Genomic DNA, 16,821 nt, shown 5'->3' with positions numbered 1-16,821 from the left:
GCCTGATGGTCATGTGTTCATTTCATTGTCTCTTCACTGACTCGATCTGCTCACAGTTCAACAGAACTCCGACCGTTTGGATTTATTCTGCTCACCGCTGTGGTACGGCTGCAGTGAACAGAAGCTAAGCTAACCCATTAGCGGCGTTTCCTTCCATCCCTACAGCGGTTCAGCCTTCTGCTCACCTGTTGGTACCGAACGTCTACGTTTGTTCGGGCCGTTCCTGCGGCGTGAGCGTTGAATCGGTGCGTCATCTCAAAGGTTCGTTTGTGGTACATTTGTGACGTGTACCCAACAGCCACGAGGCGCCTTGTCCTCAGTTTAACGCCACGACGTCGATACTAATCGGTGCTGTAAGTCGTGTGAACTGCAGCTGCAATTTGACCTCACTGACTTCTTCTTAAGGAAGTCGGTGAGGTCAAATTGCAATCCTGTGAAATTTGATTCCAGAGATTGCTGTGTCACGCACACACACACACACACACACACACACCAGGCCGCGTCATGTGACGCACACTGCAGAAAACTACTGGGGAAGGAAAGTGAGACTTGAGCCCAACGAGTTTACAGAGAATAACACGGCGTGTTTCTGCTCGGCTGAAGACTCAAACCTCTGCAGGAGCACGACTGCTGCTTTTGGTTTGTGCGAAACAACGTGACGCCGTCTGCTGTCATGTGGTCGGGGTGTCTTTGCCCGTCAATTTATTAAACAGAGGTCTTCAACCCCCCCCCCCCAGTTTTGGTTGATCACCACAAGTCTTCAGAATCGTATTTATTGTCTTTAAACACGAATCCAACACATTGTAGAAACGGGTAAATTGATGGCGGAGACGTTGTCTTTCAGTCTCACGCTGATACGACGTCACAGGCACCAGCCAACCAGACGCTCGCGTCTAAAGAGGGCGGAGCTCAAACATAAAAGATGGCGGACCAAACTCCGTAGAATAGGGGGTCCTTGCTCCAATCTCGCCATCAGTTTGGGGAACCTTGGCCTGAAATCGTTGGAGACTCGTGTGGTGAACCGTTATTCTGACCATCTGATCACAGCTACACGACCCCTGACCCCCTGAATCCCGTCCCCGTCGTTACCTCAGTCTTCAGCGGTCTTGACCGGTGGCATTTGAAACCTTCTGCGCAGCGCTTTGTCTGATCGTTACTCACTCAAACCGGCGCCGTCTGATTTAGACAAATCAAGTGGGGGTTTCCCAAATGAAAACAAGGGAACATCTGCTTTGGACCTCTCAGGATCAGCGTTTACACCGTGACCATGACATCGCCATCCCTTCTGGCTGGTGACGCCACTCGCGGTCTTTGCCCTCCCCCCCCCCCTCGGGTCAGACCGAACGGGGACCTGAAATCAAGGTGTGTTTTCCAGGCTCAGGGTCTTGTGGTGGATAAAGGATCCGTCAGACTTTTGACTTTAGTCAAAGTAGTGTGACATACGGTATGAAATGATGAGGCATTTATCGGGCACATAAGCCCACCTGTCGAGACCAGCGTGCAACCGTCACCTACAAAGACCTGTTCGGTGGTTGTAAATACACGTATGTTATGAGCTACGAGGGCCGGCGGGGTTTTCTCTTGTCAGTGCCGCCGGTCGACAGTTGAAACAACATCGGAGAATTGTGATACCGGGCTTTTAATGCCTCACTGATCGTGCTGCTGGGTCCAAGTACCAACTCACGCATTCTGCAGACGCACCTCGGAAGATCAGGGAACATCTGCACCTTTGGTAAACATCACTTTCCAAAACAGGTTTGTCAGTGAACAAACCCTTTCACTTCTTCTTTGGCTCGGTTTCAACACCCCCCCCCTTCCCCTCCCCCCCCAACCCCGTTCTTCTTCTGTTGTTGCAGTTTTTGCTTTCTACTTCTCTCGGCGGATTACTGGAACTATGGGGGGTCTCTGCACCCCCCATAGTTCAAATCCCCGCTCCCCCCTTTGCCGACGGCCATCAGACCCTCTCTCTCCCCCTTTGTTTCCTCCCCCACTATCCTCCATCCCTTCCTGCCTCAACCTCCTTCCTTCTGCTTCCTAATGAACCTCATAAAACGTGTTTATTCGCTCGCTCGCTGCTCCTGAACAAACAAGACAACAAAAAACATCAGCGACGCGACTCGAGGAAGAAAGCTGAAAGGTCACAATGTTGTACAATCACAGTCCCGACTTAATAACATGAGCTGCCCGCGTTCACGTTGAACTTCCTCTTGTTCTCCTTTTGCTGAGCAGTCGACGAGCTTCACAGGAGCAACGTTGTAATTGCAAAATGAACCCAGGAGGAATTCGTCATGGCTCGTTAAAAAAAGATTTACGCATAACTTGACATGACGAACAACTGCAACCGGTTGCTGTCGTTCTACACGTCCGGCAGACGACGAATTACGCACAGCTCCACCTGCCGAAAGCACCTTTTGTCTGTAAAACCCAAACAAGCCGCCAAAAGAGGCCCGAAGGCGCCTCAGAGACTCACTATGCAGAACAGAACCACCACAGTCATCGGTGTTTGGATTCATTCATTCATTAGATGAAACACGTTGAGGTAATACGACGGAACTACACGTCCATTTATATCCTCTCCTGGTTCAAAAATACATTTCAACAAGCAAGCCAAGAGAAGATGTCTTCCCCCCCCCCCCGCGAGGACGTCCTCTGCCGTCCGTGTCCTCGTTTCTTTCCTTTCTGGCGGTGTGGTAACTTTGTGGCTCTGACGCTGCGGTGAGCTGTTCACACGCCGACAGTCTTGACGTCGCTGCACATTTGGAAACCCTGTCGCCGGTGCATCGTATCCTGCGCAGCCTGAATGACCACATTTTTTGAAGTGATTGCTAAACACGCCGTCGCAAGACAACGGCTTAGAGGCGTCTGGCAGCTCCTGTTCTGAGTGGGACAGGAACCAGTGGCGAGTCTTTCAACACAGTCCACCCGGCATGCAGGAGGGCCAGAGTCCTTCCTCCTGGTACACACCTATATAAAGTGCATGACGCACCCGGGCTGCAGCACACAGACACACACAGACAGACAGGGAGACGAGTCAGGCGGCTCTGGAGTGACAGCTGATCCGCAGACATGGCAGAGAGGCTGAAGGGCAACGTTCTGGTGACCGGGGCCAACAGGGGCATCGGCCTGGAGCTGGTCCAGCAGCTGGCAGAGACCACGGGACACCGGGCTCACGTCTACGCCTGCTGCAGAGCGCCTGAGGGAACCGGGGCTGAGGTGAGACGCCTCCACGAGAGGGCTTATCGTAGCACTGCTATAGACAGCTAACACACACGTCCACTGTGTGTGTGTGTGTGTGTGTGCGCTACTAACAGGAGTATCGGATTGATTTATCGTCTCTCCTTGAGGTTTTGAGCCTGAACCCACGCAGACAAGAAACAGCTTTTAAATACAGCCAATTATTGAATAACCTTCTACCTGTATGCGGTTGGAAGGACTGTCCGGGGACGGTTGACCGTGTTGGACCCTCCCCCTCCGCACCAAACAGACCTACATGGCCTTGGGAGGATCTTTATTTTTGTTCAAATCAATTTGATGGCCGCATCTCATGTCAAGACCAATGTGCATTCTTTCCCCCAGAAAGCAGCAAATTCCAATTTCTACAGATTCCTCTATCGTCCGTCCGATCGGGTGGCTTCAGGGGGGTCGTGGAGATCGTCTGCTTCGGCCCGTACGGCCGATGACTCTCCTGAATGGTTCACAAGGCGATTGTGAAACGGGATTTCTTTTAGTTTGTTGCGATGCACAGCTGTAATAGGGAGGAGTTCAGGGTTAAATACACATCTGGTTAATAAGTGACAAAGTAAGAACAAAGTGGCTTTGACTCGATAACCACAGCGTGATTTGTGTTGGAATAAGTACCGATGACGTCATTGGGAGACTTTTGTTGATATAATATGAACACGTCAGTGTGAATATGATGAGACTGAAGACTGTTTGCACACCGATAATTCAAATGATGGGAATCTCTGCATGATCATCTCGACTGAACTGGTGATAAATGTTGATGATGTGTGATATTTGGGTTGGAACGCAGGAAGTGTAACTTTGGACGCCTTGCGGTCTGAGCGTACGGTGGGCCGTGCGGGAGGTCCGTCAGGGATCCGTTCTCACAACAACATCATCAGCTACGAGTCAACGAGTCGCCACGTTGTCCTTCGGGGGAAAGACGATGATCCACTGGGACATTGTAGAGGTGTAAATGTCTCTTCTCTCAAAGTCATTGTCCAAAACAAGTCGGTTCGATTGCGCTCTGGTCTTTAATACAGCACGATGTCACTCAGGGATGTTGATGCTCAGCTGAATATTCTCTGCTCACAATTCGCTTGTACGTCGTTTAAAACAAGTTGGAAAGTCCCCCGATGGACTAACGGCACGTTCACCACAACATCGCCTCCTTTCATTCAACCTGCGTTCGCTCCACTGTGTCTTTAAGGGAGCGGCGTTATCGAGGTGATTAGCAGATAGCGGTTTAATCTCTGTGTCCAGTACAGTAAAGTCCAGGACGTGTTTAGCCTGCTTTCATAGAAACGCTGGAAGCTGATCTGCAGAAAAAGATAAAGGGGCCCTGCAAGTTTCTGTTAACCTTTATTGTTCCCATGTGCTGAAAACATTGTGCATTGCTGGTGTTGTTGACGTGACATAAAACAGAGACCAGCTCGCCAAACATTACTCGACTGAAACATGCAAAAGGACATTGAGAACATTGTTGTGTTTGGACTACTTGCTCCTCTTTGTCCGTCTCCTCCCAGCGTCTGTTTGTCTTTCATTCTTCATGTTTCCCTCCTTGCACGTGTTCCCTTCAGGCCCTGAGAGACCTTACAACTCAATATCCTGGAAAAATCACCATGCTGAAACTAGGTAAACACCGCCTCATGTACTGTATCTGTGCGCGCTGATGTATCACAAAGCCCTGGAGGAGTCATGGGGAAGAAAAACTTTCCCCCGGTGTCATTTCCCTGTAACTTTAGCAGCCCGGTGTTCAGGGGAACACAGACTTTCCTCCAGGCAGTAACGTTACGTTTTGGGGTTTGGGAACGTTGACGTTCATTGATTATTATGCTCTGCAGAAACTCACTGTGCAAACATCCATTCACGCAACAATCATTCTGTGTGAATCATGATCCGATTGCTGAAATGTGCCGAATCAAAGCAGCAAACAAGCAGGAAGGATCGTAGAATCATACAACATGTAGAAAAGAAGAAGCGTTATTTAGCTAGATCGTCGTACTGAAGGCAGTTATAGGGGCGATCCACCCTTGTGGTCCTTGCGGTGCAGACGGGAGGTTGTGCGTTGTGTTGTCAGCAGGCCTGTGTTGACCCAGCATATCAGCACGGCCATCTTCTGCAAAGCAGCCTTTAGAACGGCAGGACCCCCCCCCCCCCCCCCCCCCCCGACCCGCTGCGCCGGGCTCATGCAAGACCATTCGTGAATCATTATCCAAAGCTCTTACCTGTTCTGTGCTATTAGTACAATGTGTGTGATTCTCAGACGTCTTTGTAATTCGTGTGTCCATGTCTTATGCTTCAACAATTCTACAACAAAATGGGACCTTCTTGAGAAACAAAATGATCCGACATCAAACGTGTAATTCAGGCTGAAGTTCAAACTGGACGGTGGCTGAGGCGGGAATATTCGTTTTGCATTCTGCAGACGCGTCGGACGAGGACAGCGTATCAGCCGCCTTCCAGGCCTTGAACGAGCGGATCGGGGCCGACGGCCTGAACCTCCTCATTAACAACGCTGGCATCAACCAACCGGGCATGCCGGGATCGCTGTCTGCCACCGGCAAAAAGGACATGATGCAGGTGTACGAAACCAACGTGGTCGGACCGTTTCTCATCGCCAAGGTTGGTTCAGTCTCAGTCTCTCTGTGCGTTTAGTGTCGACGTTTCACAATTAGAGATGATTGACAGACGGACTCCGACGCAGGATCACATGCCTGTTGAATTACAAGAGGGGACGGGCCAGCTAGCTAGCTAGCTGGTTAGCATGCTCACGCTCTACACATAGACTTCCCACGTTCGGGTAACATCATATACGTCTTAGATTCGGATCTTTACTCGTTGCAGCTGCCACACAAGTAGACACTCACTCCATCGCCTCTCTCTCTCCAGATGTTTCTTCCACTCCTCCAGAGAGCCGCAGAAATGGACTCGCCTGAAAAGGAGGGTAATGAAGTGCAATCCGCCAACTGTCATTCATGCATAAAGACACAAAAGTCAATACACATGAGACATATCAGTAATATATCTTATTTTTGGTAGTAGTAGCAGTACTAGTAGTACTCATTTGTCATGTCGCCTTTCTCTTTGTCACAGGTGATCAGATGTCCTGCAGAAGGTCGGCCATCATCAACATGTCCACGCTTGTCTCATCCATAGAGAAATGCCCAGAGACCTTTGCACGGGCGCAGATGTACGCTTACAGGGCCAGCAAGGTACTGCTCCACCTCACAAGGTCTACCTGAGACACGGGAGCCTCCTCCGTTGGGGGGGACCTGATCCCGGAGGGGCCCGACGTCTCACCAAAGCTTCTGTCCTTTTTGCTGTTGGTTGCCAGGCAGCGCTGAACATGGTGACTCGCTGTCAGTCGGAGGACTTCAGGAGACACAACATACTGGTGACCGCCATCCACCCTGGCTGGGTCCGCACTGGGATGGGAGGGGAGGAGGTGAGCTGTTCTCGTGCGTTACAAGCTGTCCCGCAGGTTTGTGTGCGGAAAGAAGAGCTCGGACGCGCTGTTCTCTGCCCCAGATGTTTTCAGGTTGAACCGGCTCCACTCTTTGCACGGCTGCTCCCAGTATCAGCCGGCGATTGTTACTTACATACCGTAGGCAGGTGGACGGACAAAAGATATGCACAGGCCTTTGTTCTGAACCGGATGAGTACTCATTGTGGTTTTTAGGAGCACTGAAAGGTTGAGGGAGCAGACCGGGTCGACAAAGCGCATTGTTTGCTGTGATGTGACAAACAGGACGTATTACCTGTAACATTCAGCATTCCTCGGTTAATCCACCCGCCCCTCCCTTACTGATGCATGTGAGAGCATCTGGCCCGTGGTTCTCTAAGCAACCTTCATTCCCATTGACTCACAAATCCTGTGTCTCGTCTCCCACAGGCTCCGCTGCACGCGCAGGAAAGCGTGCGCGGCATGCTCGGCGTGATGTCATCACTCAGCGACAAACACGGCGGGATGCTCCTTGACTGGCAGGGCAACACGATCCCCTGGTAGAGGTCGCCGTGCAAAGCCCCCCCCCCCCCCCAGCGCCTGTCAATCGCAATCCTTTTTAACAATAAATAGAGATTTCATTGTATTCTCTTACTGCACGTTTCTTAAACAGTCCATCAGAGTGAGTCACTTTTTGTGAAACGGGTGCGTTGAGCTGCATTGAAGGCGTGTTTTTGTGCATCATCGTCCGTAGTGTCCATAAAGCCAGACAGAGTTACTGTATGCGAACGGTTCCTTTAAATCTCTTAAGCTCAGTCAGCACAGAAATGAATCTGTAGTCGATCCCAAACCTGGATAATTAGAACCGTGTGCAGAGCTGTCACGTTGCTGTGTGTTTTAGACGGTATGAGGCAGCAGGGAAGGAACATCACGCTGCTGCACACAGACAGCACGGCTTCACAAGTAGCCGAAGAAGAAGAAGAAACACCGTTTTTGGGGAAAATAAATTGGACTGAGATACGTAAACAGGACGTTTTTCTTGAAGATGATGTTCTTCATCAAAATATTAACTTCATTTTGATACGTTTTTTCCACAAACTGGACGTGCTGTTCCTTCTAATCTCTTCTCTATGTAGCTTCTACTTGACTGCGCTGCTTCCAGTCTCAGGCCGGTCCCATGAGATCTTCCCCTAGGCCTTTAGAAGCAGCCTGTAGCTTAAAGCTAACAGAAAGGACACCGTGGCGATAGAGGGGAGGGGCAGCCAGCAGCATACAATGAAATCACGCACCTCTTTTGATTGGACAGAACAATGAGGGGCGGTCGGCCAGCTCATCCTTCTAATGAAGAGCTTCTGCTGCCGGCTTCGTATTCTTTCTAACCCAAGCGTAGGCACCCCTATCCCGTCCACCCCTATCCCGTCCACCCCTATCCCGTCCCCCTATATCCTATCCACCCCTATCCCGTCCACCCCTATCCCGTCCACCCCTATCCCGTCCACCCCTATCCCGTCCCCCCCTATCCCATCCACCCCTATCCCGTCCACCCCTATCCTGTCTCCCCCTATCCCGTCCACCCCTATCCTGTCTCCCCCTATCCTGTCTCCCCCTATCCCGTCCACCCCTATCCCGTCCCCCCCTATCCCATCCACCCCTATCCCATCCACCCCTATCCCGTCCACCCCTATCCCGTCCACCCCTATCCCATCCACCCCTATCCCGTCCACCCCTATCCCGCTATCCCGTCCACCCCTATCCCGTCCACCCCTATCCCGTCCACCCCTATCCCGTCCCCCTATATCCCATCCACCCCTATCCCGTCCACCCCTATCCCGTCCACCCCTATCCCGTCCACCCCTATCCCGTCCCCCCCTATCCCATCCACCCCTATCCCGTCCACCCCTATCCTGTCTCCCCCTATCCCGTCCACCCCTATCCTGTCTCCCCCTATCCTGTCTCCCCCTATCCCGTCCACCCCTATCCCGTCCCCCCCTATCCCATCCACCCCTATCCCATCCACCCCTATCCCGTCCACCCCTATCCCGTCCACCCCTATCCCATCCACCCCTATCCCGTCCACCCCTATCCCGCTATCCCGTCCACCCCTATCCCGTCCACCCCTATCCCGTCCACCCCTATCCCGTCCACCCCTATCCCGTCCCCCTATATCCCATCCACCCCTATCCCGTCCACCCCTATCCCTTCCACCCCTATCCCGTCCACCCCTATCCTGTCCACCCCTATCCCGTCCACCCCTATCCCGCTATCCCGTCCACCCCTATCCCGTCCACCCCTATCCCATCCACCCCTATCCCAAAGACATCCAAACATAACAAAACCCCCTTTGATGTTCAGTGGTGTTATGAGCGTCCACCTGCTCTGGACCCTCCTCCTATTCCTCTCTGGGCAGAGGGTCCGTAGCAGATGATGGTCCTGTAGAAATGCTCACACTGTCCTCTGGGCATGATATGGCTTTTTAAATTTGCATTCATCCCATAGAACCTACAGAGACACTGTCAACCTCGGATTCAAAGCATTCCCGTAGTCAGAGTGCTGCCCTGAAGGGACCCATAGAGATGAGTCCAATCCTTCACCAAGGTCTTTCATTTGGCTTTAAAGTTGATGAAGACGGTGAACGGGGAAGAGCAGACGCTTCTGTAAAGGACTTTGTAAAGAAATGGGACCATTACGCTTCAGTGAAGCAAAAAGAAGAACAAGATTTTAGCAACTGTTACCGCACGCTGGTCTCTGGTTGGCACCACAACCATAAACTGGAGAAACCATCTTTAAAAAATAAAACATTCTCTGGTCTGTCTGACGATGCTTTCCAGCACTCTGAAGTCCACTTCAAGTAGCCTGAAATCCAACTTTAGAGACAACACAACGTTCACAAGTCAACAAGCCGCAACCTGGAGCAGGTCCAGACGCCGTGTGGACAACATGCAGGAAGGTTTGTTGTAATGAACACATAAATCCACCACCGTTCTTCTCGGGGCGCCTCCCCAGAACGGGTTAGCAGGCCTGATAACCTTAGTGCCTTAGTGCCAGTAGTCTGTGAGCTCCTCCAGTCTCCTTCAGTCATTGACAGAGATAAAAATACAATGAAAAAGGCCAAACATTAGTCTTAATTTGTCTTAATCTTATTATTAATAATCTTATTGTATCTGTATCATTTAAGCAAGTTCCTTCTACATTTAAATAAACCAAGATAAATCCTAAATATTTTATTTTTCAATTATTTTGGAAACAAACATTTTAACCGGACTTACATCGGACGTGAGGGGTTGAAAAGTAAGACCTTATTTCGTCCAGTAACATGAGGCCTTCACATGGGCGCCCTCTGCTGGGCCTGTACTGTTAACCCACTCATCAGAAGACCACGTTATGGTCTTCAATGGCACTTGGCCTGTTTGAACTTTAGAAATGTGTTGAGTAAGAAAGAAAAATGCATTTGAGAAATCTGTTCGGAGAAACAGTTCGTCTTTACTTCTTTACGCTGCTTCCCCCGAAGGTTTGACTGGATTAGAATAGTCCAAAAAATAACCAATAACCTCAATTCCTTGACCTCTGGGGAAAATGTCGTGGTGTCGAGGAAAGAAGGTTAGGAGATGTGATGAGGACAACCGCGGCGTTTCAGGAATGCGGCCGGATTTGAATTGTCACATTTGCTCAGGAAGGTTCCTAACTGGGTGAAACGAGCCAGAAGTGATGGAAGCTCTTTGAATTCCCTAAATGCTGAGGAAAGGGGCTTGTCACGCCACTGTTTAAATAGCGCCGCCGCAAGGAATTGTGGGACGGACTGATCTGCTTTCCTTTCATAGAGCATGGTCTCGTGGTTCTGAAGGCATGGAAGCTCCTTTCCTCAGCATTTAGAGAATTCAAACAGCCCTCATCATGGCGGGTCAGCGAGGAAGCTTCCTAACCAGAAGGACCAGTCGCCATGGCGACAGCGCAGAGAGTAAACGCAGATCAATCAAGTGCAAAACTCCTACAGACATTTAAAGTCGGTACTTTATACGTCGCACGTCTACGACCAGCACAACGTGTCGGTCATCCAAAAGCAAATGCTGACGAAAGAGAAATGCTGTTTGAACTAGACTCCCACAAACAGCGTGTTGTAAAACATCAACAAGATCAATCATTTGAAAAAGGTTCAGGGTTTTGTCACCGTTTTACAGTCGGAGCAGAAGGAACGAGGACGAATTAGGATTTGAGAGCTGCAGAAGAAGTCAAAGGACCTACGTATTCTGATTTGAACATATTGCGTATGTTGTCTATCTCACCCCGTTTAGCCCGAGACGAGGGTCTGAACTCTGACCTCCTTCCTGAGCATTTTCTGACCCGTTGAAGGGTTATTGTGAAAGGGGAGTTTTTCTGTGCCGAGTGCGAGTTTCGGGACAGAGGACGTGTGCAGACTGAAGGTCACCCGTTTGATTTTGGACTAAATGAGGTGAGTCGTATGTAGGATGATGATGTTATGAGTACAGTTAGATATGAGATGAAAATGGCGTTGAAGGCCAGGGTGTAATTGGTGAATGTGTTGTGGTGCAGGTGAGGTTATCGTCTGATTAGGCGAGCGAGTGATTCCAGGTCCGTCCACTAGATGGAGCCAGAGAGGAAGGTAATTAAATGCGTGACCCAACAGCAGGTGACCAAACTGGGCGGAGTTACTTTTGGATGTGCAGCCAATTGCAAAAGGCTGTAAAAAAAGTACTAATCCAACGAGAGTTTCAACATTAATGTAAAAATTAGATTCAAAGTGAAAATAAATGACATCAAAGAGTTTTGTCAACATCTATATTATGACCTTTTCAGCCTTGGAGCTGCTGTTCCTTCAGTGGTCCTACTGGACTTCTGCGGCTCTGTGGGTGAGCGGTTCAATGCCGGGGTAACCCGCATGTCCATGTGTCCTTGAGCAAGACACGTGGCTCCTGTAGCTACGACTACAGTGTGTGGATGGTAGTGACTGACGGGCAGCTGTCACTGTGTGTGGTTCTCCCGTCATCAGGGGGTGAATGATGTCATGTGGCGTTGAGCACAGTCCACTTCCCTCCACGTCTACTGTTCTTCATTGTTAGTAACGAGGTTTGTGAAGTTTGTCTCCTTACGGGTGAAATGTTTATTGTCTGTGATGCAACGACATTAAAGACACAATTACTGCTGTTGTCATCGTTGTTAGTCTACGATTCCCACTACATGTGTCACATCATCACCCTCCATGAATGATTCATTCCGCTTGCGTGTTTGATGTTCGTTCTGTTCACATGACGTGGATCACACAGGGTGATCGGAAGGAATCACAATGAACTGTTTGTGCTGATACTAAAAAGCAGGTTTGCGGTTCCGTTCTTGCTCCACCAACACAACCTGTGTAAAGTTTCCCCAGAAAAGAAGCGACGGAGAGGCACTGAAAGCATCTTTAATAACCTGGACACATGACGCCTCCCAGCACCACAGGGCCCGAACCGGTGTGGACAAGAACCGCCGGCTCGCCATCGGGTGAAGCTTGAGTGTGTGTGTGTGTGTGTGTGTGTGTGTGTGTGTGTGTGCGCTCCAGTGCTTATTGGGAAAGTGGGCCTTCGTCAGGGAGAGAAGAGCACAGATGTTCTACAGCTGACAGTCAATCATCTCATCCATAACCACGATGGTACAGAGTTATACAGTAATAATAACAACAATCACTGATATCGTCTAGAAACTACATTTATGTTTTCATCTTTTCTTTCTCCCAAAAAAAAGGGCAGTATTTATATACGTATCCATGCATCTACATGTCTATAGATGTAGATACATAGATGCAGGTATCGAGCGTGAGATATGGAGACATGTTTATTTACTCAGTTTCATTCTGCGTTTCTGACTAAATAAGTAACTTAAATATTTACAGTGATTATTTTACAACCAGCCCGCTGAAGATAGAACGTCCCGTGTAGTTTGTCTCTGATAAAAAGCTCGCCGAGGGGAGGTTTCCCCCAGAGGCGGGGCTCCGGGTCCTCCGTCCCGCCCCCCTGTCAGTCAGCGTCCCGCCCCCTACAGCAGCAGCAGCTGCCCCAGCAGCACCCTGAAGTGCTGCGTGCAGCCGGCCAGCTCTCTCACCCTGTCCGTCATCTCCCGGGCGGCGCCGGGCGCCGGGTACTGCAGCGCCGCCGCCTTGGTGCTGACCACGATGTCCTTGAGCTTTTCGCACAGCGCGTTGCTGCTCCGGGCCACGTGCGCCCTGGCCTCGGGCGACTTGGCCTGGCGCGACAGCGTGTCGCCGATGAACACCAGCTTGTGCGCGCTGAGGATGACGAACTTGCTGTGCGCCACGAAGATCTTGGGCGGCTGGCTGGAGCCGACGGCGGCGAAGAAGGCGTCGATGGCGTCGCTCACCGCCGCCGCGTTCTGCTCGCACTGCTCCTGGTAGAAGAGGAGGAGCTGGCGGTCGCCGTTGCACAGCCGGGAGCCGGCGGGGGACCCGGAGCCGCTCGGGGCCTGCTGGTTGGCCAAAGGGTGGTGCGGGGGCGGGACCCAGCCCGTCATGTCATTGTTGATCGGCCGGTTGACCTCCTGCTCCAGCCGCTCAAACTGTTTGATCTGGAGGAAGGAGACACGCGTCCACGTCGATCATCTTTGGCAAAATGACCCTCACACGGGGTCCGTTGGTAAAAGAGAAAGCGACACACAAGAGGGCGGGAGACGCCGTGTCTACGTGTGATGAAGACGTCGCACCAAATGGGAGAACTGCGATATTTCACCACAACGTTTTACATTTTTAATGACTGTTTTAAGTAAAGTAAAGACGTTTTATTAGTCCATAAAAACCGAATTAAAGAAAGGACGTGATCGACATGTACAAACACGCGCAGGTACCTGTTGCTGCTCCAGATGTGGCTTGTGTCGGCTGATGTTGCCTTTCTCCAGCAGCTGTTTTTGGTTCTTCTCAAACTCCTCCTTTCCCTGTGGCAGCAAGCGCACATCTGTTACACATCTGCTGTGAAGTATACAAATATAAAAACAACACATGCGCGAACTCTGTCTCCCTCTAGTGGTGACGACAACAACGACAACGACCTCCGACGCACTTTACTTCAACGGCCACACACACACACACACACAGACACACACACACACACACACACACACACACACACACACACACACACGGACCTCTTCCTCCTACTCTCCTTGCTCTCCTCTTCCTCCTTCCTCCTACTCTCCTTCCTCTCCTCTTCCTCCTTCCTCTCCTCTTCCTCCTACTCTCCTTCCTCTCCTCTTCCTCCTTCCTCCTACTCTCCTTCCTCTCCTCTTCCTCCTTCCTCTCCTCTTCCTCCTTCATCCTACTCTCCTTCCTCTCCTCTTCCTCCTACTGCTCCTTCCTCTCCTCTTCCTCCTCCTACTGCTCCTTCCTCTCCTCTTCCTCCTTCATCCTACTCTCCTTCCTCTCCTCTTCCTCCTACTGCTCCTTCCTCTCCTCTTCCTCCTCCTACTGCTCCTTCCTCTCCTCTTCCTCCTCTTCCTCCTACTCTCCTTCCTCTCCTCTTCCTCCTCTTCCTCCTACTGCTCCTTCCTCAACAACGACAACGACCTCTGACGCACTTTACTTCAACGGCCATGTTGCCGCACACACACACACACACACACACACACACACACACACACACACACACACACACACACACACACACACACACGCACACGCACACACTCACCTGTAAGTGGACGTAGTCGTAATCCTCCATCCAGCCTTCCTCTGTGGTCCCGTACGGCCGGTCCACACCGTCCTCTTCCTCCGCCGCGGTAAACTTCGGCGGCGAGGGGAGGGGCCGCGACTGAATGTTCGCCCTCTCGCCGCCCTGGTAGCTCCCGCTTCCCGACCCCGTCACGTGACCGCCGACCTCCGGCGGGACGGGGGGAAGCGGGAGCTGCTGCTGCTGCTGCTGCCGGTTGCTCCGCTTGAAGAGCAGCGAGGCGTTCCCGTGGAGGAAGGAGGCGAGCTGCTTGGCGTCGTCCGGGATGCCCCGGGCCGTCATGATGAGGCGGTCCAGGTCATCGCCGCCCGGCGGCGGCGGCGCCGCCAGCGCGGCGTGCGACCAGGACGCGGCGTCCAGGCTCTGACTGTGCCGGATCAAACTCTGGAAGACCTCCTCCATCTTCCCCACCTGGCGGCCCAGCTTGCTGTGGAGCGAGCGGTCCGTGGCCTGCGCCGAGTTCGCCACGGCGCCCCTGGCGAACTCCAGGAAGTCCCGCACGCTGGAGCGCACCCGGTCGGCGGCCTGGTGGATGGCCGGGAGGTTCCCTTCCAGGTGGGCGGGGCTTCTCCAGTTGCCCGCGATGAAGGACATCATGAGGGACACGCTGGACTCGACGGCCTGCTGGAGGCGGGACAGGCGCTCCATGGCCTGCTCCAGGTCCAAGATGAGGGGTTTCCCCGCCGCGGAGCCAGGGGCGGGAAGCGAGGAGGAGGAGGAGGAGGTGTCGCGGACGGGCACCGTGTCCAAGGAGGAGGCGGAGTGGTTGCTCCGCGTGCTCCCCGTGCTGGACGCCGACAGCCGCTTGGAAGACGGAGGGAGCTCCTCGCCGGCGGACTGGGGGTCCCGGACCACCTGAGGGAACACGGCGCACAACGAGCTGAGCACCGTGCAGCGCGTAGAGTATCACGACCCTTGACCTTAACAACCCCCCCCACACTCACCTGCGGCGGGACGTCGTACACGTTGTGGTCCCCCCGCTCCCCTCCTTTCTCCGCTCGCTCGCGGGGGAAGTCGTAGACGTCCTGGGCGGCGTGGCCCCCCGACCGCAGGCTGGCGGGGATGTCGTAGATGTCCTGGGGGGGCCGGTGGCGCTTGTCGGCGAGGACCGGCGGCGGCACGTCGTACACGTCCTCTGGGATCGGCGGCTCGTCGTCGTCGGCGTCGGCGGCGTGCGGGTAGGGGCCGGGGGGCCCGGGCGCCGGCTTGAGCTTGGCAAAGTGGGGCGGCACGTCGTAGGTCTCGTCTCTGGCGGCGTCGGGGACGTCTTTACTGACGGACGGGGGGAAGTCGTAGACCTGCGGGGACATTCAAGCAGCGTGAGCGCCGGAAGGCGGTGGCGAGCGGTGACGCGAGCGCGGCGCCTCACCGTCTGCTGGGGGGGCTTCTCCGAGCTCGCCGGGGTGTCATATATGTCACGGCCACCAGAGGGCCCCTTCACCGCCATGGGGGGAGTGTCGTACACCTGCACACGGGTCAACAGGTCAACAGGTCAACAGGTCAACAGGTCAACACCACACAGGTCCAAACAACAACTTCCTCCTTCTGCTCCTTCCTCTCCTCTTCCTCCTTCTGCTCCTTCCTCTCCTCTTCCTCCACTTCCTCCTACTGCTCCTTCCTCTCCTCTTCCTCCTACTGCTCCCTCCTCTCCTCTTCCTCCACTTCCTCCTACTGCTCCTTCCTCTCCTCTTCCTCCTACTGCTCCCTCCTCTCCTCTTCCTCCACTTCCTCCTACTGCTCCTTCCTCTCCTCTTCCTCCTGCTGCTCCTTCCTCTCCTCTTCCTCCACTTCCTCCTACTGCTCCTTCCTCTCCTCTTCCTCCTGCGGCTCCTTCCTCTCCACTTCCTCCACTTCCTCCTACTGCTCCTTCCTCTCCTCTTCCTCCTCCTCCCCCTCCTACTGCTCCTTCCTCTCCTCTTCCTCCTCCCTCCTACTGCTCCTTCCTCTCCTCCTCCTGCTGCTCCTTCCTCTCCTCTTCCTCCACTTCCTCATTCTGCTCCTTCCTCTCCACTTCCTCCACTTCCTCCTACTGCTCCTTCCTCTCCTCTTCCTCCTCCTCCCCCTCCTACTGCTCCTTCCTCTCCTCTTCCTCCTCCCTCCTACTGCTCCTTCCTCTCCTCCTCCTGCTGCTCCTTCCTCTCCTCTTCCTCCACTTCCTCATTCTGCTCCTTCCTCTCCTCTTCCTCCACTTCCTCCTACTGCTCCTTCCTCTCCTCTTCCTCCTGCTGCTCCTTCCTCTCCTCTTCCTCCACTTCCTCCTACTACTCCTTCCTCTCCTCTTCCTCCTCCCCCTCCTACTGCTCCTTCCTCTCCACTTCCTCCTACTGCTCCTTCCTCTCCTCTTCCTCCACTTCTTCCTACTACTCCTTCCTCTCCTCTTCCTCCTCTTCCTCCTACTGCTCCTTCCTCTCCTCTTCCTCCTACTGC

General features: G+C 52.9%; 2 protein-coding genes across 3 annotated transcripts in view; one reads left to right on the top strand and one right to left on the bottom strand.

Annotated features, from left to right (window-relative positions):
- Nucleotides 1-2,674: 2,674 nt before the first annotated feature.
- LOC120812799 (C-signal-like) lies at nt 2,675-7,313 on the top strand. The gene is made up of 7 exons (XM_078081930.1): nt 2,675-3,213; nt 4,803-4,857; nt 5,651-5,847; nt 6,115-6,169; nt 6,319-6,437; nt 6,560-6,670; nt 7,118-7,313. The coding sequence occupies exons 1-7, from the start codon at nt 3,067-3,069 to the stop codon at nt 7,229-7,231; spliced, it is 798 nt and encodes a 265-aa protein (XP_077938056.1). The 5' UTR covers nt 2,675-3,066; the 3' UTR covers nt 7,232-7,313.
- Nucleotides 7,314-12,067: 4,754 nt separating this feature from the next.
- Nucleotides 12,068-16,821, bottom strand: part of LOC144383640 (breast cancer anti-estrogen resistance protein 1-like) — a 29,181-nt gene continuing 24,427 nt past the window's right edge. For both annotated transcript variants that reach the window (XM_078081929.1, XM_078081928.1), the window contains exons 4-8: nt 15,764-15,859; nt 15,339-15,692; nt 14,356-15,249; nt 13,517-13,603; nt 12,068-13,240 (exon numbers count right to left, since the gene is read on the bottom strand). In XM_078081929.1, coding sequence (XP_077938055.1) covers nt 12,695-13,240; nt 13,517-13,603; nt 14,356-15,249; nt 15,339-15,692; nt 15,764-15,859 — 1,977 coding nt within the window. In that variant the 3' untranslated portion in view covers nt 12,068-12,694. The remainder of the gene's footprint in view (nt 13,241-13,516; nt 13,604-14,355; nt 15,250-15,338; nt 15,693-15,763; nt 15,860-16,821) is intronic.

Source organism: Gasterosteus aculeatus, chromosome X (genome assembly GCF_964276395.1).
Source record: "Gasterosteus aculeatus chromosome X, fGasAcu3.hap1.1, whole genome shotgun sequence".
Lineage (NCBI taxonomy): Eukaryota > Metazoa > Chordata > Actinopteri > Perciformes > Gasterosteidae > Gasterosteus > Gasterosteus aculeatus.
Note: the sequence above shows the minus strand (reverse complement) of the source record. Positions and strands in the feature narration are given on the sequence as shown.

Bases quoted from the DNA above. Each gene is read 5' to 3' on its own strand.
- LOC120812799 (XM_078081930.1), top strand. From the start codon at position 3,067: ATGGCAGAGAGGCTGAAGGGCAACGTTCTGGTGACCGGGGCCAACAGG. The intron at 6,170-6,318 runs GTAATGAAGTGC...TCTTTGTCACAG, and splicing joins GGACTCGCCTGAAAAGGAGG to GTGATCAGATGTCCTGCAGA. The intron at 6,671-7,117 runs GTGAGCTGTTCT...CGTCTCCCACAG, and splicing joins CTGGGATGGGAGGGGAGGAG to GCTCCGCTGCACGCGCAGGA.